This window comes from Columba livia, chromosome 18, assembly GCF_036013475.1.
Source record: "Columba livia isolate bColLiv1 breed racing homer chromosome 18, bColLiv1.pat.W.v2, whole genome shotgun sequence".
Taxonomy (NCBI): Eukaryota; Metazoa; Chordata; class Aves; order Columbiformes; family Columbidae; genus Columba; species Columba livia.
Window position 1 is genome coordinate 6,760,455 of NC_088619.1, and position 17,828 is coordinate 6,778,282.

The following is a 17,828-nucleotide window of genomic DNA, read 5'->3' on the forward strand; positions in this document are numbered from 1 at the left end:
TTGCTCAGAGCCCCGTCCAGCCTGGCCTGGGATGTCTCCAGGGATGGTTCATCCACCACCTCTCTGGCCAACCTGGGCCAGTATTTCATTGAAAAAACATTCTTTCTCATGTCCAGCCTTAATCTCCCCTCCTTTAGTGTGATGCTGTCCCAAATCGTGGCTCAGTGTCCCAAGGACTGAGCTCTCAGGGCTCCTTTGTCCCAGCCCATGCCCGAGTCTCCCGGACACACTGTTATCCCAAGGTCCCTCCCTGATTATGGATGCTACGTATCTGCGTTCTTTCCCTGTATCCTTAAGATAAACATGTCCTTCACTCTAGTCACCTACTCCATCATACACTCCTATCAAATGAGCCTTGCTAGCTCGTAAATTACTGCGCAAACCATTCCAAACAATAAAGGCAATTTTACTTACTGAACCATTAAATTTACATACTTAAATTAGACTCAACCAGACGTTGAGAGGGAACGTCTTGCGGCCAGACAAACAATGAATTTAGGGAAAGAGCTGCCGTGTACTTCCCCACCTCTCACATGAAATTAATGAGGTGCTTCAATTTAATCATCATTAAAATTACATCTTTATTTAGTTACTTAGCAGAGTTCGACTCATAGCATGGTGTGGAACATGGAGTAATGCCTCCAACATCAACCCTTTGCAGAGGGGAGGCAGGCAGGAGGTCCATACCCCCAAAATATCCTTTGTACCCTCATGCAGCTGGACTGGGTATGCGTGTCAGGATGCCAAACCATTCTACAGAGCTTATTATTAAGGTAAAAAAATGAGGGAAGAGAAAAGTAAGTCAGCGTAAATTGAGAAAATAAGGTCTGGGATTAGTCTAAGATGGTTTTGAGACAGGCAAACAGAAAGGCACATTACTTCTTTAGATGGTACTAACAAATATGAAGCTCTTGCAGAATTATTGGTCTCAAAGTCCAGTGCACGAGGCATGGAGAATCTCATTAGAAAAAGAAGAGTTTGAAACAAAGGCATACAGCGAAACAGAGACACAGAGACAAGAGACATGCCTGATCTCGTGTGCATGTGCAATTTGGTTTGCATTTGCTCCCACACAAATAATTTATTCATCTCAAGATGCTCCCTTGCAGTTGCAGGGGAGGCTGGTGAGACATGCTCGGGCACAGGGAGGGCAGAACAGGGGGGCTCCAGAGGACAGGGCTGTCTTGGGACATTACAGACTGAGCCCAGCCGTCACCTTTCCCAGTGTCAGTCCCAGGGGTGCAGCACTCAGCTGTGCCCAAAAGCGTCCTGAGACACAGGTGAGAGCTCACAGCCCACAAATCCCATTGAACAAGGGATGTTACAGCCACAAGCACTACATTTGGTACCTGAAAATTATTGATGAGCAACAGGGATTTCTGGGGACAGCAGCAAAGCCTGTGAGTGTCTATGGGGACAGAAGGAGGGATCGAAGTGGTGGGGACAGGAGAAGGTCCAGTGACCTGCACCTGGGGACCTGCTGCCTCTCTGCAATATTGAAGACCTGTGCAAAAAAGCGAAGTAAAGAGATTACAGAACCCTATGGAAGTGGTGTAAAGGAAGCCAGTCCCTATGGTACTGACTGTAAAATATGAATGTAAGACAGAAAGTTTCTGAGGCAAAGAGGTCTGCACACAAGCAGGAGGAAGGGAGAGATAACCCAGCCCAGAGACACAGGTAGCTGCACTTTACCCAAAGTCACTCAGGATGTCAAAGGCCTAGTGAGGTCTCCCTCAAAATCAGCAATGGGCCAGAAAAACACAGACCTTTCTGGCTACTCTAAAATGATTTCCATCCCAAAAGACGAAATCTCTGCTCCCCCACTCCAGCTGCAGAGCCCAGCAATCTCAGCAGCCTCGCTCCTGTTTGATGCTGATGAGAATGAACAGTATTAGACCTTAATGAGTTACATTTGGAGACATGAAACACTGAGAATCCCTCTTCTCCCATGGATGCACACAGCTCTACACGAATGGAGCATGTCCGCATTGTTTCCATCAGTAAATCTTCAGTTCCCTTCAGCTCATTCAATTCATTCCCACTCCAGCAGCAAAGGGAGATCAGGTCCCAACCAGCCCACGGTGACACCATGGATAACACTAACTCCTTTCCAACTGAGAGACAAGGGATACCTCCAAAGCCTTGTTTATGTGGCCTGTGATGCCATCTTCCAGCAGGACCATTGGGTTTGTGCAGCTGCTCTGGAGTTGCTGGCGATGCCCTGCACTGTGGGTGCAGAGCAGGCATGGGGCTGCACACCAGCTCCATTGCACCCCAATTCCACTGCACCCCAGTTGCACTACACCACAATTCCATTGTACACCAGCTCCATTGCACCCCAATTCCATTGTACACCCGTTCCACTGCACCCCAACTCCAATGCATCCCAGTTCCATTGCACACCCACACACTGAAGCTGGGAAGGGGATGGTCACAGCTGTGACTCTGCTAAAACCAGCCCTGCTCTTGAGTGGGTGCTTTAGTGCCGACAATAAAGGGCAAAAAGGCACAAACAGGGCTTATTTGTTAGGGCTACAAATAATGACTAGGTATTCAGTTGCTACGTGCAAGCTCTGTTTTCCCTTTGATCTTTGCACAAGTCCTGTACTGGCAGGTGTTAGGTGCCAGCCCGCAATGCAGTGAGCAGTTAGACCTCAACTGGGGGTCACACAGTGACCCCAAAACCATAGCTTGAGCTATGGGGTTTTGTTTGATGTCCCTTTTGGGTGGCATCTTTCCTCAGGCAGTGAAGATAAACATTAGTTATGTATAGTGGGAGACAGCACTCACACCTGAAATCTCAAAGAAAAAAAGAAAATGACACAAAAAGGGTAAACACCAAACTGCCAACTGCTTTTTACCTTCTGTAAATCAAAATACACTTTGGAAGTAAAAGCTCCCAAATTATAGCAGGCAAGACGAAACATTAACCCGCAAAGAGCGGAGATGGCAGTAGCAGGGAGACAGGGAGACACAGAACAGAGCCAAAGCTACAGTTTGTCTAGATTAAAAATGCAACATCAGCAGAGGTGTCTGAAAGAGTCATTTATCAACTCCCGGATTAGAGAGACATCTTAAAGTAAGTGCACCATTTATACGCACATATACACAAATTGTCTGCTGAGGAAGGAGAGGACAGCTGCATCTTTGTGCCTTGGAAGTTTCTCTCTAGTCCTCTGGGTAAATGTAGGGCCAGAATGACATTAGGCATGGAAAATAGGAACCTTGCTCATGGTAACAGGGGGTACGATTCATGTGAGCAGCCGGGATGGAAAATAATCTAATGCTGCAATTTCAGAGAAACAATATAGAGTCGCTCACATACATCATGATTAATGGCTGGATAACATAGTGTGAAAACCATTTAAAAAATGGCATTTTTGTCACTGACAATGTTACACATATAGTAAAGGTCATACATGATAAGAGCATTATCCATATTTCTTCTGCAAACATGCTTAACCTTGTAGAGCACAATTCCCTGGAAGATTGGTGATCCATCTCCAGCTGCAAACTGTGCTCTTCAGAACCTGAGAAGGCCAGTTTTACATTTATATCACTCACATCCACGCACACGCAGGCTGCGGGAAGCCTGCACGCCTCTCTGAGCAGAAAGGGATGGAAACGTTTTACAGCTGCACCCTCTGGGGCTCTTCTCCTTGTTACCTTGTGCTGGAGCTGGTGCTGGCTCCGTGCTGGAAACACAGCTACCTGCAAACCCGCTCTCTGGAGTCTCCCTGGGGAGCCCCTTTGGCAGCCTCTGCCCACAGGTAGGTCCCACCAGTGGGTCTAGACACACAAGTGGGGCTTGTCTCTGCAACCTGCCATCTGCAGAGAAATCTCATCCCGCTCAAGGATCATAGAATGTTCTCAGTTGGAAGGGACCCATAAGGACCATCGAGTCCAGCTCCTGTCCCTGCATGGGACAACCCCAAAATTCACACCATGTGTCTGAGGACATTGTCCAGTCTCTTCTTGAACACTGTCAGGTTGGGACTGTGGCACCTCCCTGGGGAGCCTGTTCCAGTGTCATCAGTCATTAAAGAGAAGAGTTGAGTGTCTGCCCTTCCTCCTCCCCTTGTGAGGATGACTGCCTTGGAGACAGCCTGGAAAAAATATTCAGTGGGTCCACAGACATTCACTTTTCAGGATCTGTATTTAAAGCACACAAATCCCTTCCAAAGGCTGTGAAAGAGAGAGCTCCGGGCACTGGGTGAGTCATGTCAGATCAAAACCCAACCCGACCTCTGCCACCAGCTCAGACCCTGCACACCTTCGCATTTCCACACCGGCATTCACAGCTTGTCAGATCAGCTCGTGCTCTCCTCTGCGAACAGCGCAGCGAAAGCTTCCCGCTGTACTCGGGGTGGGAAAGCTTTTCCCCAGAGTGGTTTGCAAAGACTGGCTGGACCAAATTATTCTTCTCATCATGAATGCCTCTCTCTGAGCCACCTTACCCATGCAAATACTCAAATGTTATTAATATGAATGAATGCATCTTGTCTCAGGGTGTCTCGTGGTAGGAGCCATTTCAGAAATGCCGGGAGGGTGGAGGGAAGGAGCAAATACAATCGAGCAGCCCTGGTTGTCTCTGTCCTATTCCTCAGATGACAATTTCTCTCTCCCAGGAGCGCCACAGAGTAAAGGCACTCACAGCTTATATATCATTCAGTCTTTTGATTTGCAAAATTAGCTTTCTTAGCAAGGAAACAAAGGATTTGCTGTATTGGATCAGGCTACCGACATGTCTGCTGCTGCATCCAAGCTCTGGTACTTAAGAAACACAGCAGCTCTGCTGTGCTGGCCATGTCCCTGCCCAGGGAGCTGCAGCACAAGCAGAGATTGCTCCCAGATTGCCACAGAGATTCATCTGATGCTCAGGAGCAAGGTAGTTTAACTTCCCTCCTAATTTTGTCATCTTACATCCCCACAAATGGCCCACATTATTTAGTCTTTTTAAAAACTCAGCTGCAATGTTTATCTCAATAAGCGCCTTCAGCGCTGCCCTCCATAAAGCCAACTACATACCACATAAAAGGAGGGTTTCTCTTTTTTTACTAGTTCGAAATTTACTGCCCTGGATGGTTTACTTTGCAGCTGTTAATACAATGAAAGCTTTTGTAAGGAGAGGACGGTGCTGGGGGATCGGACAAGAGCTAGCAGGAGACAAAGATAACAGCCTGTGCCTAATGCAGGGGTCTCACGTGCCCGGCCTGACAGGAAGACCATAACTCATCACACATTTAATGGCACAGGCGAGGAGAGGGACTGTTGAGAGTGTTCCCCAGAGGTTCACAGCATGGACTGTCCCCACCAGCTCTGCTGGGGCAGGTGATGGAGCACAGCAGGGATGGGGAAGGCAGCAACGGCTTTTAATCCTTCCCCTCTTGTGCAAAGGGGGGATGAAGGGGGCTTTGGGCTGGGCAGAGCCTGCTGTTCCCCACGGACCCAAGGAGGAGAGTTCATAGACAAGGAGAAATATTAAAGGCGATACAGAGCCCTGTGTCTGCAAACGGAGGCTAAGCGGACAGGGCTGCAAGCTGGGAAATGCCAGTGTCTGTCACGCCAGCAACAGCCTCTTTTCTTTTGATCTTTAACTCCTCCTGGCCCAAAACAGAGCACACAAGTCATGTCACCGTGTTTTACAAAGCCTCGGGTCAAACAGTGAGCCCAAGGCATGGAGAAAAGGTTCCTTTTGGGATGAATGCCACACGCTGCTGCCAGGGTGAGCAAACACGAGCTGTGCAACAGCGGCTTTGCCTTCTCACCTTGCGAGGGCTGGCTCTGAGAGGGCACAGAGCGGTGGAAATGTCCATCCCCTCCAGAAAACCTGCTTCAGGGGCTCCCTGTCTCCAATATTTGCAAGAAGAGAAGGAAACCTTCCCAGCTGAATGCAGAAGGAAAAAAATAGCGTCTCAAACACACACAGGTCTGATCTCTAAATCAAAAGCCATGCTCTGGTTTCGCACGATTGCTGCCCATCCCAAACCAAAAGGCCATTTAGGACTTGGTGAGAGCAGGTTTGCCCACACAACACCCAGCCATACACCTCTGCATGGACCAACACGCATGAGCGTGTGCGGGGAAACCCGCTGTGCTGGGGTGTACGGTAACACACGCTGCCTGAGCACGTCTGGGTCTCAGGGCACACAGTGACACTTGTACTTCCCATCAGCTACAGCCTCCCCACAAACCTGGAGTTAACTGCTGAGAGTGCTCTCTGCCATCTTTTGTGAGCTGAGAACCAGCAAGCTGCATAAATCACTATTCTTACTAATTACCAGGAAACATCAAACAAGACAAGCATTTTACTCCTCATCACTGAATTTTGTTATGCTAATTAGAGTTGTATAAGCTTTTGCTATTAAACCTGGAGAGTCAGAAAAACATTTGCATTAATACCCACAAAGCTGCATCAAAACCCAGTTATTAGTATTTCAATGAGGTTCAGGTTATGGGGAAGCTGCTGCCATTGCAGGGGCTGGTTTGTTGTTTTTAAATCCCGCTGTGAGCGAAAATATAAATAAATGCAGGGTGAGGCCTCATGCAGACAATACTTCTTTCAAATGGGGAATTAAAAAAAATAAGGAAACTTTGATCAGGAACAGATATTAATGGGAGGGAGAGAGGGGGAGCACAGCGGTGCAGATTTTGTTGCTCTGTGTTCAGTGCTGCTCAGCCAAGGGCTCAGAGATCGTAAGCATTGATCACTAATGCCGGGCTGGACCTGGCTTTTTGGATTTCTGGGTCCCTACTGCTCCCAGAAACTTTGCTTTATCTGGGTGTTTTGGGTTTGGCTCCCCAAAATGCAGCTGGGAACAGGAGTAGGTTTGTATGCTGGCTCCTGCCTTCACGTGAGAATCGCTGTCTCCGTGGAGATCACCAGTTTCGAGTCTGCCTTCACTGACATCTTGTGCATCGTCCTAAAAACCAGGGGTCTCACTGGAGGCATGGGGGCATGATTCCTGGTTACCAAGACACATATCTAAACCTTCATGGGGAGCCAACTCTGTAACAAGAATTGGCAATTCCTTCTTTTTAGTGCCAATCATAGCAGCCAAGCGTTTCATCTGGAGATCTTGCAGCACTTCAGAAAGGCAAATTATTCCCCCACATGCCCCTTTGATACAACAATTATCACCATTTGATGCATCAAATACATCTGAAAAATTTAGGGGAGTCCAAACAGGCAGCTTGTGAGCAGGGGAAGGGGTACTTTAACCCTTTAGCTGCTAGTGCTGGAGTATCATCTTGGTGAGCTATTTCCAAACACACAGACAAATTAATTTCCATCATACAAAAGTGCTGGTATCGCATCCATGTGAACTGATAGCCCAGCAAACCTTGTGCTGCACAGGGAGGCAGTGACAGGTCTGTGCGCAGCAGAGGGATTGAACTGGGATATAAGCTGAGTTAGGAGGAACATCCTTACCCCAGGTAACACCGTGGGTGTTAGAGCACTGCATCTGACCTGTGGAACAGGCAAGTGGGCCGTCCTTCTTGCCAGAGACTCAGAACAGACTTCATCAATTAGCAGGTTCCCCAGCCCCTTGGCTCAAGCCACAAAACTGCCTTTGCCTGGCGTTTATTTCTCAGTAAAGAGCAGACCCTATTGACAGCTGGCTGCAGTTTAAATAATACATCTCAAGCTCTCTATATAACCCATGGTGTTCTTCTATTGATGGGGCTACAAGTTATCTGTTTTTAACAGACCATTTGTCACCGATTTCTGGAGAGGGAGAGCCATTTGCTCACCGTGTATTTCTATCAAAAGAAAGAAAAAAAAAAAAAAAAAGAAAGAAAAGGATTTCTTCCATTTTCTCTGTCTGGTGGAAGCATGCAGGTGAATTGAGCGGCGGTGTGAAGGAAGCGGTGTTTTGGTAATGATGAATTATGGTGGCAGCGTTGCCTGCTCCATCATTTTGCTGATGCGGAGGAACCGGGATGCACAGCAGCCCCCATCCTGCGCTGCTGTCAAACACCTCATGGCATCGACCTGTGGGATGTGCTGGGTCAGGTATCCAGCCTGTGGCACCCCAGGGCCAGACCCCATCACAGGCTTGCTCTGCATCCTTAGCATCAGCCTGTCCAACTTTCAGGAGTCTCATTTCCCTCTACATACAACCAAGAAGATAAACCCCAGCACCTTCACCTCCAGAAGACAACATCAAGGTCTCACCCCATCTACCATGACAGGAACCACAGAATCACAGAATGTCAGGGATTGGAAGGGACCTGGAAAGCTCATCCAGTGCAATCCCCCCATGGAGCAGGAACGCCCAGATGAGGTTACACAGGAAGGTGTCCAGGCGGGTTGGAATGTCTGCACAGAAGGAGACTCCACAACTCCCCTGGGCAGCCTGGTCCACTGTTTCAGCATAAGAAGCAGTGAAAAACACGAGCTGGGTGCCACCATCCCACAGCACCTATTCTAACACTGTGTCCTCCCTAATCACAGGCAGATTAAAGAGAAAAAAATCCACATCAGCCACGCTACGGTAAGAAGAACTCTAAGAAGGATGAGGAAAATGAAGGCGCTGTGAAATGCAATAGATGTCAACTTCTACTTACTTTTTAATTTCATCTCTTACAAGCTTTTTGGAAGCTAACATGATTAAGTTCTTCACACAATTTATTAGCATCGTGTTGGAAATCCAGCAGTATATTACACTGTCTGAGTAATCCAATTAGTAAAATGTATTTATTTAACCAGAATATTAGCTGCACACAATCCTAAATGAAGTAAAGTCCCTGATCCTGGGGTTCCTCTCACTTCTCGGAATTCATTTACCGGCTACAGAAAGGTTTACTCTAATGAAAAAAATATCAGCCCAATGTTTTTAGAATAAAACAAGAAAACCAATCTTGCTGCTCAGCTAACAGCCTTTCTCTTTTTTTCAGCAGATACTGATGGCATACAGCCTTCACAGCAGCATAAAGGTTTTTCTGGCTCTTCTACCTTTCTCCCATCCCAGCCCCAAGAACATCCCCATTTTTCTCCAAGTCAAACTAGATTCTCACTCTCTACAACTACCAAATCATTCCCCAAATTGTATTGTTTTTTCAGTCAGCAACCCACACACAAAAGTGAAACTCATACCCTTTTTACCCTGATTTGCAAGAGCTTTGAAATAAAATTCACTGTGGGAAGCAAAGGCTCTTGAGCATCTTTTTTCCTTCCTAATGAAGGAGCTGAGAGACAGCCCCCGAGGCCGGAGGTCTGACACCACCTCGGCAGCATCGCCCAGCCTGACTCGGTGCTCAGCTGATGTGTGACAGTTTTGGGGGATTTTAGGGATTTTTAGTTTTCTTTTTTCCTCTTCTGTTTTGTTATTACCTTAAACATGCCCAGCTCCTAAGACAACAGCATCCCTACCCTAGCAGCTCCTGGCCACAGCCACAGACAGAAGGCTGGGGTGACTTTCCCAGCCCGTGGCACCTCTCAATGCCGCGGCGATGGACGGTGAGCAGTGCTGGGTCCTGTCACAGCACCGCCAGGAGACCGCTGCCTCTACAGCCCGCCCCGGGGAACAGCTCGCTGGTGACCGATGGTATTTTTTCCAAAGCTGCTACTCCAATTTATCTTCATTAATTGGCTTAATTAATTATTTTCCCCTGTGAGGAAACAGCGGGAGATTCAGTCACGAATCACAAGGAGGCGTGATGCAGCCAGATGAGTTTGATGCTCTGCCCTCGTCGCTGCTGGGTGACCCTGGTGTTGCCAATGCCTTTGGTGTTTCCCTTGACTTCTAGATTGTTGCCCAAGGGGAGCTGCAGATGGGCTCGGGGGAGCCACAGCCACCTTTACGCTTGTCTTCTCCCATCCAGACAGGGTGTGGGAACAAAAGGCTTGGGGCAATGCAGCATCCCTGGATGGGCATCCCAGGAACACAAAATCTGGGATTTTTGAGGGGTCTGTATGTGCCACTTTGGCATGTAAAGGCACAAAGGGGATGGATTTGCCTTACTTGCTCATAACCCATTTATCTCACACCTCATGGAGCAGAACCACGTTTGTCATCTCTCCACGCTGCTGCAGCAGCACCTGTGAGATGATTCTGAAAGCTGCAATGGCAAAGCCAGACAGAGAAGGAAGGGACTAAAGGCTGGAGTTAATAATAGACATCATTTGCAATGTGCCTCCAAAAAAATGAACGTCCTGAGGCAAAAGATCTAATTTTGTGTTTCCTTTCAGATCCTCCGCTGAAGGCAGCCGGTGCTGGAGGAGGGGAGGCGGCTGCGCCAGCGGTTCGCTTGGGCTGGGCACACGAGCCCGTGTGATGCTCATTCACATGCAGAGAATTCGAGAGAGATCCTCCCATTAATGCAAACAGGAATTACCCATGTAATCTTGGGATTAACGGAGCCCAAGGAATTATTTACATTTCCTAAATGAGGGAAACTCTATCAAGTGGGTAATTCAGAGATGAAGAGCTGAGGTGCAGGAGGGCAACTTGCTACCTGTGTCCGCAGGAACCACCGTCACTGGCCTTCTTGAAAACGAGTTCACCTGAGGTTGCACAAAATATTTGGTGTCTGCTGAGGTGCAAAGCAGCTGGACTGATGCTGTCCTCAGGCTCATTGCCAGGGAGGGAGCCGTGCAAACTTCAGACCCCAATCTGCCTGCAGATCTTCCCTATGTCACAGGGTGCAACTCCTCATTCTCCACCAATGGTTACAGCAGCAGCAGGAATGGTTAAGACCGCTTTCTTAAGTTTTTATTTAGTTTGTCTTTCAAAGACGCTCCCACAACAACCCGTGTCCCCTCGGCAGCGCTCAGTGTGAATGCTGGGTGTGGACATGGACCTGCGCTCTCCCTGGTCGCACAGAGCATCCCTGTCATTGACTCCACCATCACACTTTGAAATCAGGCTCAAATCACCCAGAGCATTCACCACATTGTGCTTTTCAGTCTTTACTCATCAAAAGCTGTAGTGACAGGCGGCAGAGCCCTCAGAGCCCCATCTTCTCCCAAAAGCTATAATACTCATATAATAATCACAGCAACAACAACAACAGTTACAATAACCCTCCATCCTTCACACACCAGACGACAATGAGTCAGACTCCATTTCCAAACTAAGACATCTCGCATGCTATTCTCCCTCCCCTCCAGACTAATAGCTGACAATGTATGCCTTCCACATTAATGATAAGGGTTCAAGGGGAAAGAGACTGCTCTCCCGTTTCGCTGACATTACACTCTCCTATGTACCCACCAACATACCCTAAGGCAACAGAACTAGTAATAGGTTCCTCTAACTGCCTCCTGCATCAAATTTGACACCGGGCGCTTTCTTCTCCTTTCCCATCGCTCACCTTATAACTCTGTCATCATTATTGATTTTGACTTAAGGAGAAAAAAAGAAAAAACAACCACAACACCCAACCCTCTCCCCCTGCTCGTACAGCACCAGGGTGGTGAAGCACAGCTGCTGGGACCTGGAGCAGGGAAGGGACTGGTCGAGGGACTGCTTCTGTTTTGCCCAAGTCTCAGTTGCGAAGGGACTGAGGTAGCAAGCCAGGAGTGTTCGCTGCACCCAGCAGACTGGGTTTGCAGCCCCAGGACACTGTTGCTGGTTGTGGGGATGCTTCTCGGATAGCAGGTGGCACCATTTGGGTGCTCGATGGCTTTTTGTGCTGGGCTCACCTTTTCACTGAGGTCAGGATTTGTTCATTTTTAGGCAGCACTCCTTTCTCCTCCTTCTGTCTTTCTTCCAGAGAAAATATAGCTGGAATAATCTCTATCTACCTCTGGACTATGTCACTCTACACAGTGAAAACCTCTTTGTTACCTCCCCAAATTCTCCGCATTGCCATCGGCAGCAGAGGTGATGCCCGGCCCCAGAAAGTCATTGGCCCTGGCTGTGGAAAGGGGCAAGTGGCATCTCCACCATGGAGGGATGAAGGACGCTTCCCAGCAGCAACCCCAGGGACAGTGACAAGTATTTCCCACGGGACAATTTCCCCTCAATTCAGTTATCAGGCAATCCAGGCTGTCATTCCCTCCCAGAGAAGAGGGCTGAGCGGCTGCTTCCCAGCGTGATGCTGCCAGGAGATACCTCAGTCCAATTGCCAGAGCTCATCTTTTGCAGCCTAAGATCTTGCTTTATGGGGGGCTATAACCGTGCTGGAAGGGGAAGGGACCTGTCCAAATCCCTCAGCACAGGACAGTCCTTCCTACTGCCACCCAGAGAAGCCCTGCCCGAGCGATCTGGGAGAGCAGCAGGCTCCTCCTGTCTGGTTTCTTAGCAGATACCCAGAAGCAAATCCCCAGAGCGCAGCTGACCCGCAGCTGGTGTTTTCTTTGATTTATGTCAGAGCCTATTTATGTCCTCTGCTTAAAACAATCCAGTTCGTGTCAGCAGTAAATGAAACTGTGTACCATCCAGCAGCTGTTTGGCTCCTACCTGAAATGAGTTTCACTCCAGTTCTTATCAAGCAGAAATCCTTTTAATCATCAAAACTGCCAGAGTCTTTTCGGAGCTGCGATGGTGCGGTGATTGTAACAGAGGAAGGCATATTGCAAGCCAGGGACATGGCAAGAGCCCTGGAATTGCTGATGATTTTCTTCCAGGGTCACAGCCTCTTTGGACACTCTGACAGGTGTAAATGTGGGTTGGTCTTTGGCTGTGTGGACCAGTCCACTGCAGACCTGGACACCAGTAAGGTCTAACCAGGGCTGTAAGGGCAAAGCTGGGCTGCTGAACGGGTGCCAGGCGGCCTCTGGCATCTCCACCGCTGTCTCACTGGTGACCTGAGCAGACTTGTTATCATGAAACACAAGCGAACAGTAAGACTTGATTATTTTGAAGCTCCTGCCACTGGTAAAGTCAACAGAGCAAATGAGGGCTGGTTCAGGAAAAACCCATAAGAGATAGAGTCCGAACATGTGCTGCAGCCTTTACGCCCTGACGAGTCTCCTAGCGAAGGGTTTAACTAATGAGGCTGTTGGCAGCAGACAGGGATGCTGCATGAGGAGCCGGGAGTGTTTGCCCAAAGCTATTCTGAATTCATTACAGAGGATGATAAGAGCTGGGCTGCTGTACTCAGGGACCCAGCACGAGGCCACATAACCTGCTCGTCCCACCGAAAACTAATGATCACAGCTTGACTAGCAAGTATCAGGCACTCTCAACATGCTGCTTGCAAACAAGCTGCAGACCAAAAGCAATTTGAAGGAAATATTTGGGAAATAATTCTAAATAATGAATGAATGGAGAAAACTGCAAGCTGTTTACAGATAACTCACGTGCAGAAAGGAGCTGAATTTGCCGAGTAGATGATTCACTATCGATTATTTCCCCAGCTCTTGCTGTAACCTTATTTAAAGCATTAATTAAGACAAGTCTTCATAGTTCAGCATATTCTAATCCGTTACAGGAGGAAGAGCTCTCGAGAGCTCAGCACTCCCTCCTGGAAGGGAATCTGGAGATTCACCCCCTGCTCCTGGCTCCTGCCTGGATGGGGAAGGAGATGAGGGGACACCAAGCAGAGCTGAGCACCAATCTGTCCAAAAACCAGCGACATCCCCAACAGTCGATACAAACATTTCAGAGCTGGTGAGAGCCTGGGTGCAGCAGGGGAATATTGGATCCTACCTGGCTGTTGGATGGATTTCAAACAGGACAGCTGCCTCTTGGGATAAACCCTTTAAAGACAGCCAAGGCAATCTGGCTGTCCCTGCGGACGGCTGCCCTCAAGTGACCTGTTGTCAAGTTTGCCTGGATAACAACACTTAAATGCTGTAAAACACACCCCAAAATGGCAGTGTCTGTGCAAGTGTCCTTGTGCCACCCAGCCCTTCAGAAAAGTCTGCACTGCTCCCCAGGCTTCAGCTCTGACACCCCAATATCTGCTCCTGTCACCAACAGGGTGCTCAGAAGCACAAAGCTCCTGGGGTAATATTAAGAACAAGGAACCTGCATTTCTTTCAGTTTTATCAAGTGACAATTGCGTCTACCACTAAATCTGCAAGGCAATGGCACAGACGTGTGAATGCAAACACATCAGACACCAGTCTGCTCTCCAGCCAGTGACAGGCACCTATAGGAACATCTCACTGACAGGAGTCACCTTCTGCCTGTGCTGATGGCAAGTTACTGAACAAGCTAATGAAACACAGGATGGTGTCTTCAGTAATACATAGACATGAAAATCCAGCACAGCAACCCAATCCAGCACAGCAAGGTTTCTGACTCAAAACGCAGAGAAATACGACTCACGATGCTGAGGGGAAGGAGCAAGTTGTTGTTCTCCAGCTGCACTCCTCTGGATGGACCTGCAGCCTCGTTTGCTCTGCAGATCCACCGATCACCCGTCACCCCAGGACTGCTCACACAGCATTGTGCAGGCAGATGTGTGCTTGTTTTTCCCACATCCCGAAGAAACAAGGATATGATAACCTGGCACCTAACTGAAGCTAAAATACTCTGTCTTTAACCCTACTGATTAGCTCAGCATCGCCCAAAGCATGTTTGCATGACTACATGACTTGGAGTATGGGTAGAGCAAGTTAGCATCTGCATTAAGCAAGTCCGGGATCTGAATTATTTTTGTTCTCATAATTTTGTTCCCTAAAGAAAAGCTCAGGCAGTGAAGTTTTAACCAGCTCTGAAATCCAGGCAACCAATGACTCTGGTCTTTTTAGCCCATTTCCATGTGTACTGTGAACTGACATGGCTTTGCCCAAGAGTTGTCCTCAGCTCACCTGGGTACGGTTGGCCAACAGAGCCATGAGGCCCTTTCTCCCCACACAGCACTGTTTAGTGTGGGGTTCACTTGTCACCATGTTATGGTCAAGCAATCACCAGATGCATCGCCCACACAGCCTTAATTTTCCCTAGTTTATGCACAAAGATTAAAAGCAAGATCGCAGCACAAGTCCCTTTCTACTTCACCAGATGCAATCAGCCACAAGCTGTGTCTCACAGGACTGAGCTTCGAGGTAAAGTTAGACTTGACCACTAACCAAGGAAAGAGAGTGAGAGAGGAATTACAAATTCAAATAAAACATTGCATAATCAGTTGAATTTTAGCAGCATGTCTTGACTTTTTAACAATTTCAGTGCTCCTATAGACTTGGTTTTTGGCTGAGTAATGACCATCCCAGCCTGTCTCCTCCTGATCAGGTCTTGCATGTTTGCACAGCTCGTCATCAAACATACAAGCAAATATTGTTCACGGATATTGTCTGGAGTGAAATCCCTACCTGTTTTTGGCTCCTTCAAAGGCTGTTTTCTGGAAAAGGCTTATCTGATGATTGGTCCTCTGCTGAAAGAGAGAAGAAGACAAAGAACAAATGCTTGCCAAACAGCAGTTTGATTAGAAAGGATGGGACGCTCCTACATGGGGAAAAAAGATGCAAAATGCTTCGTGTTTACTTTCATTGTGTTTAATTACTCTCCATTGCATGCAATACACACTTAAAGACTTACATAATTCTCTATACCCAGTTCATTTTATTTTTCCATTCATCAAACTCTTCGCCCTTCATGAGCAAGTGTGTTGCTAATTAGGACAGAGAAACTGATTCAGTTAAAATGAGTAGGTCTCCTTGTTGGCACTGTTGCGTTCCCTGTCTCTCTCCAACCCAAAGTCAATGCAAATCTTTTGGGAAATTCTAGTAAATTTGCATTAACATGGATATAATGTGCTCCTTGAAAAGGATATATTAGAATTAGAAACTGTGTGAGGAAGGGTGATCAAGATGATGAAGGACACAGAACAGCTTTTGCAAAAGAGATGCAAAAAGCACATTTGTGTGCCCCTGCACGCTGCCACGGACAAGCCTTGCAGTTCTGTGCTTGGCTGAATTTTCCTTAGTTTGAAAAATAAGTGCTTTTGCTTTTGGAGCAGAGTGACCTGCACCCATATCCTCCGTCACCACAAACTTCTGATGTCTGAACTTGTTGCAGCGTAAAAAACTATGGGTTTTGTTACCGAGCTTCTGCATTTTCTGGCCAAACCTGGTTTGGCTGGAGAAGGGCAAAGACATCAGGATCCTGCTTGTAAGTCCTCCAAACTTCAGAGATTTATAGTGAAGGTGTGTACAGCACAGACATGCTTAGAAGAATTTATGGAGGTATAAAGCAATGCTGCATCTGTCTTTATGTAAAGGAGTTTCTAGGGAACCTGGACAACAAAACTTGGAAGAAGTTCATTGGGCTCCCACTTCTAAAACCTTGCACTACTATCAGATTTGATGCCATTATTTTGGAGTGATCGTGTGGGAAGAAGAAGCCACCATGCAGGCGTGGGAGAGGGCCAGGGAAAGCCACTCCAGCTTCTGGCTGAGGATCCTTTTCACCATCCCCTCAACACATGGAGAAATGTGCCAGTACAACTGGCACGGTTGCCAATGGGAAATATCTAGGTCTAAAACCCTCCATGAAACAAATACCTTGGCATGGCAGTGAGATTTTTGCACCAGATGGACCCCCTGGTCTCTTGGTAAATCCGGTTCTTAGGCTTTGCCACAAAGAGGCTTAAAATTAATTAGCAGATTTTTTTTATTTATTTTTTTTTTTAAAGAGAGTTCTGTGTACAAGGAGTGTGTGAGAAAGGACATTCATTAGGAGCTTTTCAGTACTTCTAGGCCAAGACAAGGATTTACAGTCTGCAAGAGAGTTCCTTTTATAACTGGCAATTTCAAACTGTGAAACGTGGCAAGCAGATGCCCCAAAGTTGAAAACATTCCCTATTTTCCCAGAAAAACAGTTAAGAAGGAGGTGGTTTTCTGATTTTCTGGAGGTGACCGCTTTAACCAAAAAGCAGTTGCCTCCCCTGACAGTGTGGTTTCCAGGAACTCCACTTTTTCCACCCAGAAATAACCCCACACGAGGTGTCTGCAGGTCCTGCCAGCACGGCTTGTCTGTTGGGGGGTTCACCCTTGTCCTGGCCTCATCAGGAGCCAACTAGAGCCACAGAATTCACAAAAGCATGCATTTAGTAATCATTTTGAAAAAAAAACAAGATAAAGGCCTGGGTGGACAAGTTTTTCATCCACTCTGAAGGATGAGAGAAGACCCCTCAGCGTTGGAAGCGAAGCACTACAATACATGCCATGTTATTTACTGTCTGCAGGGCTGTGCTCCCTCCCCAGGGGCTTGCATTTCCAGCACATGGAAGAGGAGGAGATGCATTTAAAAACATGAATAAGCAACACATTGTGGTGTGTTTTGGCACTTCTTGGTCTTCCTTTTTGTAAGGGTTTACATGGGAAGGCTAGTGCTGCCTGGCTGCTTCATCACAACAGCCTTTTCCCAGAAAGAAAAGCACAAGTTTCTGCTGCTTTAGCAATACCATCCCTGGCTTCTTTAGTCTTTAATAACTCCTACAAGTATTAATTGATTTACATACAAGCTGTTGGTGACCAAACCTGAGCCAAACTGAAGAAACTGTCATAAATCCACCCTTCATGTACATGCTGCTGGCCACTGACAATGAGCTAAACCCCTGATTTTGCTAGAAAACCTTCTAAACTGAGTCTTGCCTATATTATGTGCCTTCCCTGGTATTTCTGGGGAGATTTCCTTTGGAAAAGGAGCTGTTATCCGTGTTTTGCTGATGCTGGTTTGGATCAGCTCTGCGCTGTGTCGAGCAGCACCGTGTCTAAAGCTCTGTCAGTCTGCCTGCTCAGCTGTGCCCTCTCCATCCAGCTGCTCAAGCAGTACCAAACATGGGAAATTTAAATACAGATACTCGTTAAGAATTAGAAATGTTATTTCAAGGACTCAAAGAGACAGAAACGCACTTGATAAAAGGAGAAATCATCTGAGTTTGGTTAACTGGGCTGCAAACCTCCTCCTGCTACTCCAGGTTTGGTC

General features: G+C 47.4%; 1 protein-coding gene across 13 annotated transcripts in view; it reads right to left on the reverse strand.

The window, feature by feature from the left end:
* TNRC6C (trinucleotide repeat containing adaptor 6C) overlaps positions 1–17,828 on the reverse strand; it is a 309,563-nt gene that overhangs the window by 181,235 nt on the left and 110,500 nt on the right. For all 13 annotated transcript variants that reach the window (XM_065034685.1, XM_065034694.1, XM_065034687.1 and 10 more), the window contains one exon: positions 15,212–15,273. In XM_065034685.1, coding sequence (XP_064890757.1) covers positions 15,212–15,273 — 62 coding nt within the window. The remainder of the gene's footprint in view (positions 1–15,211; positions 15,274–17,828) is intronic.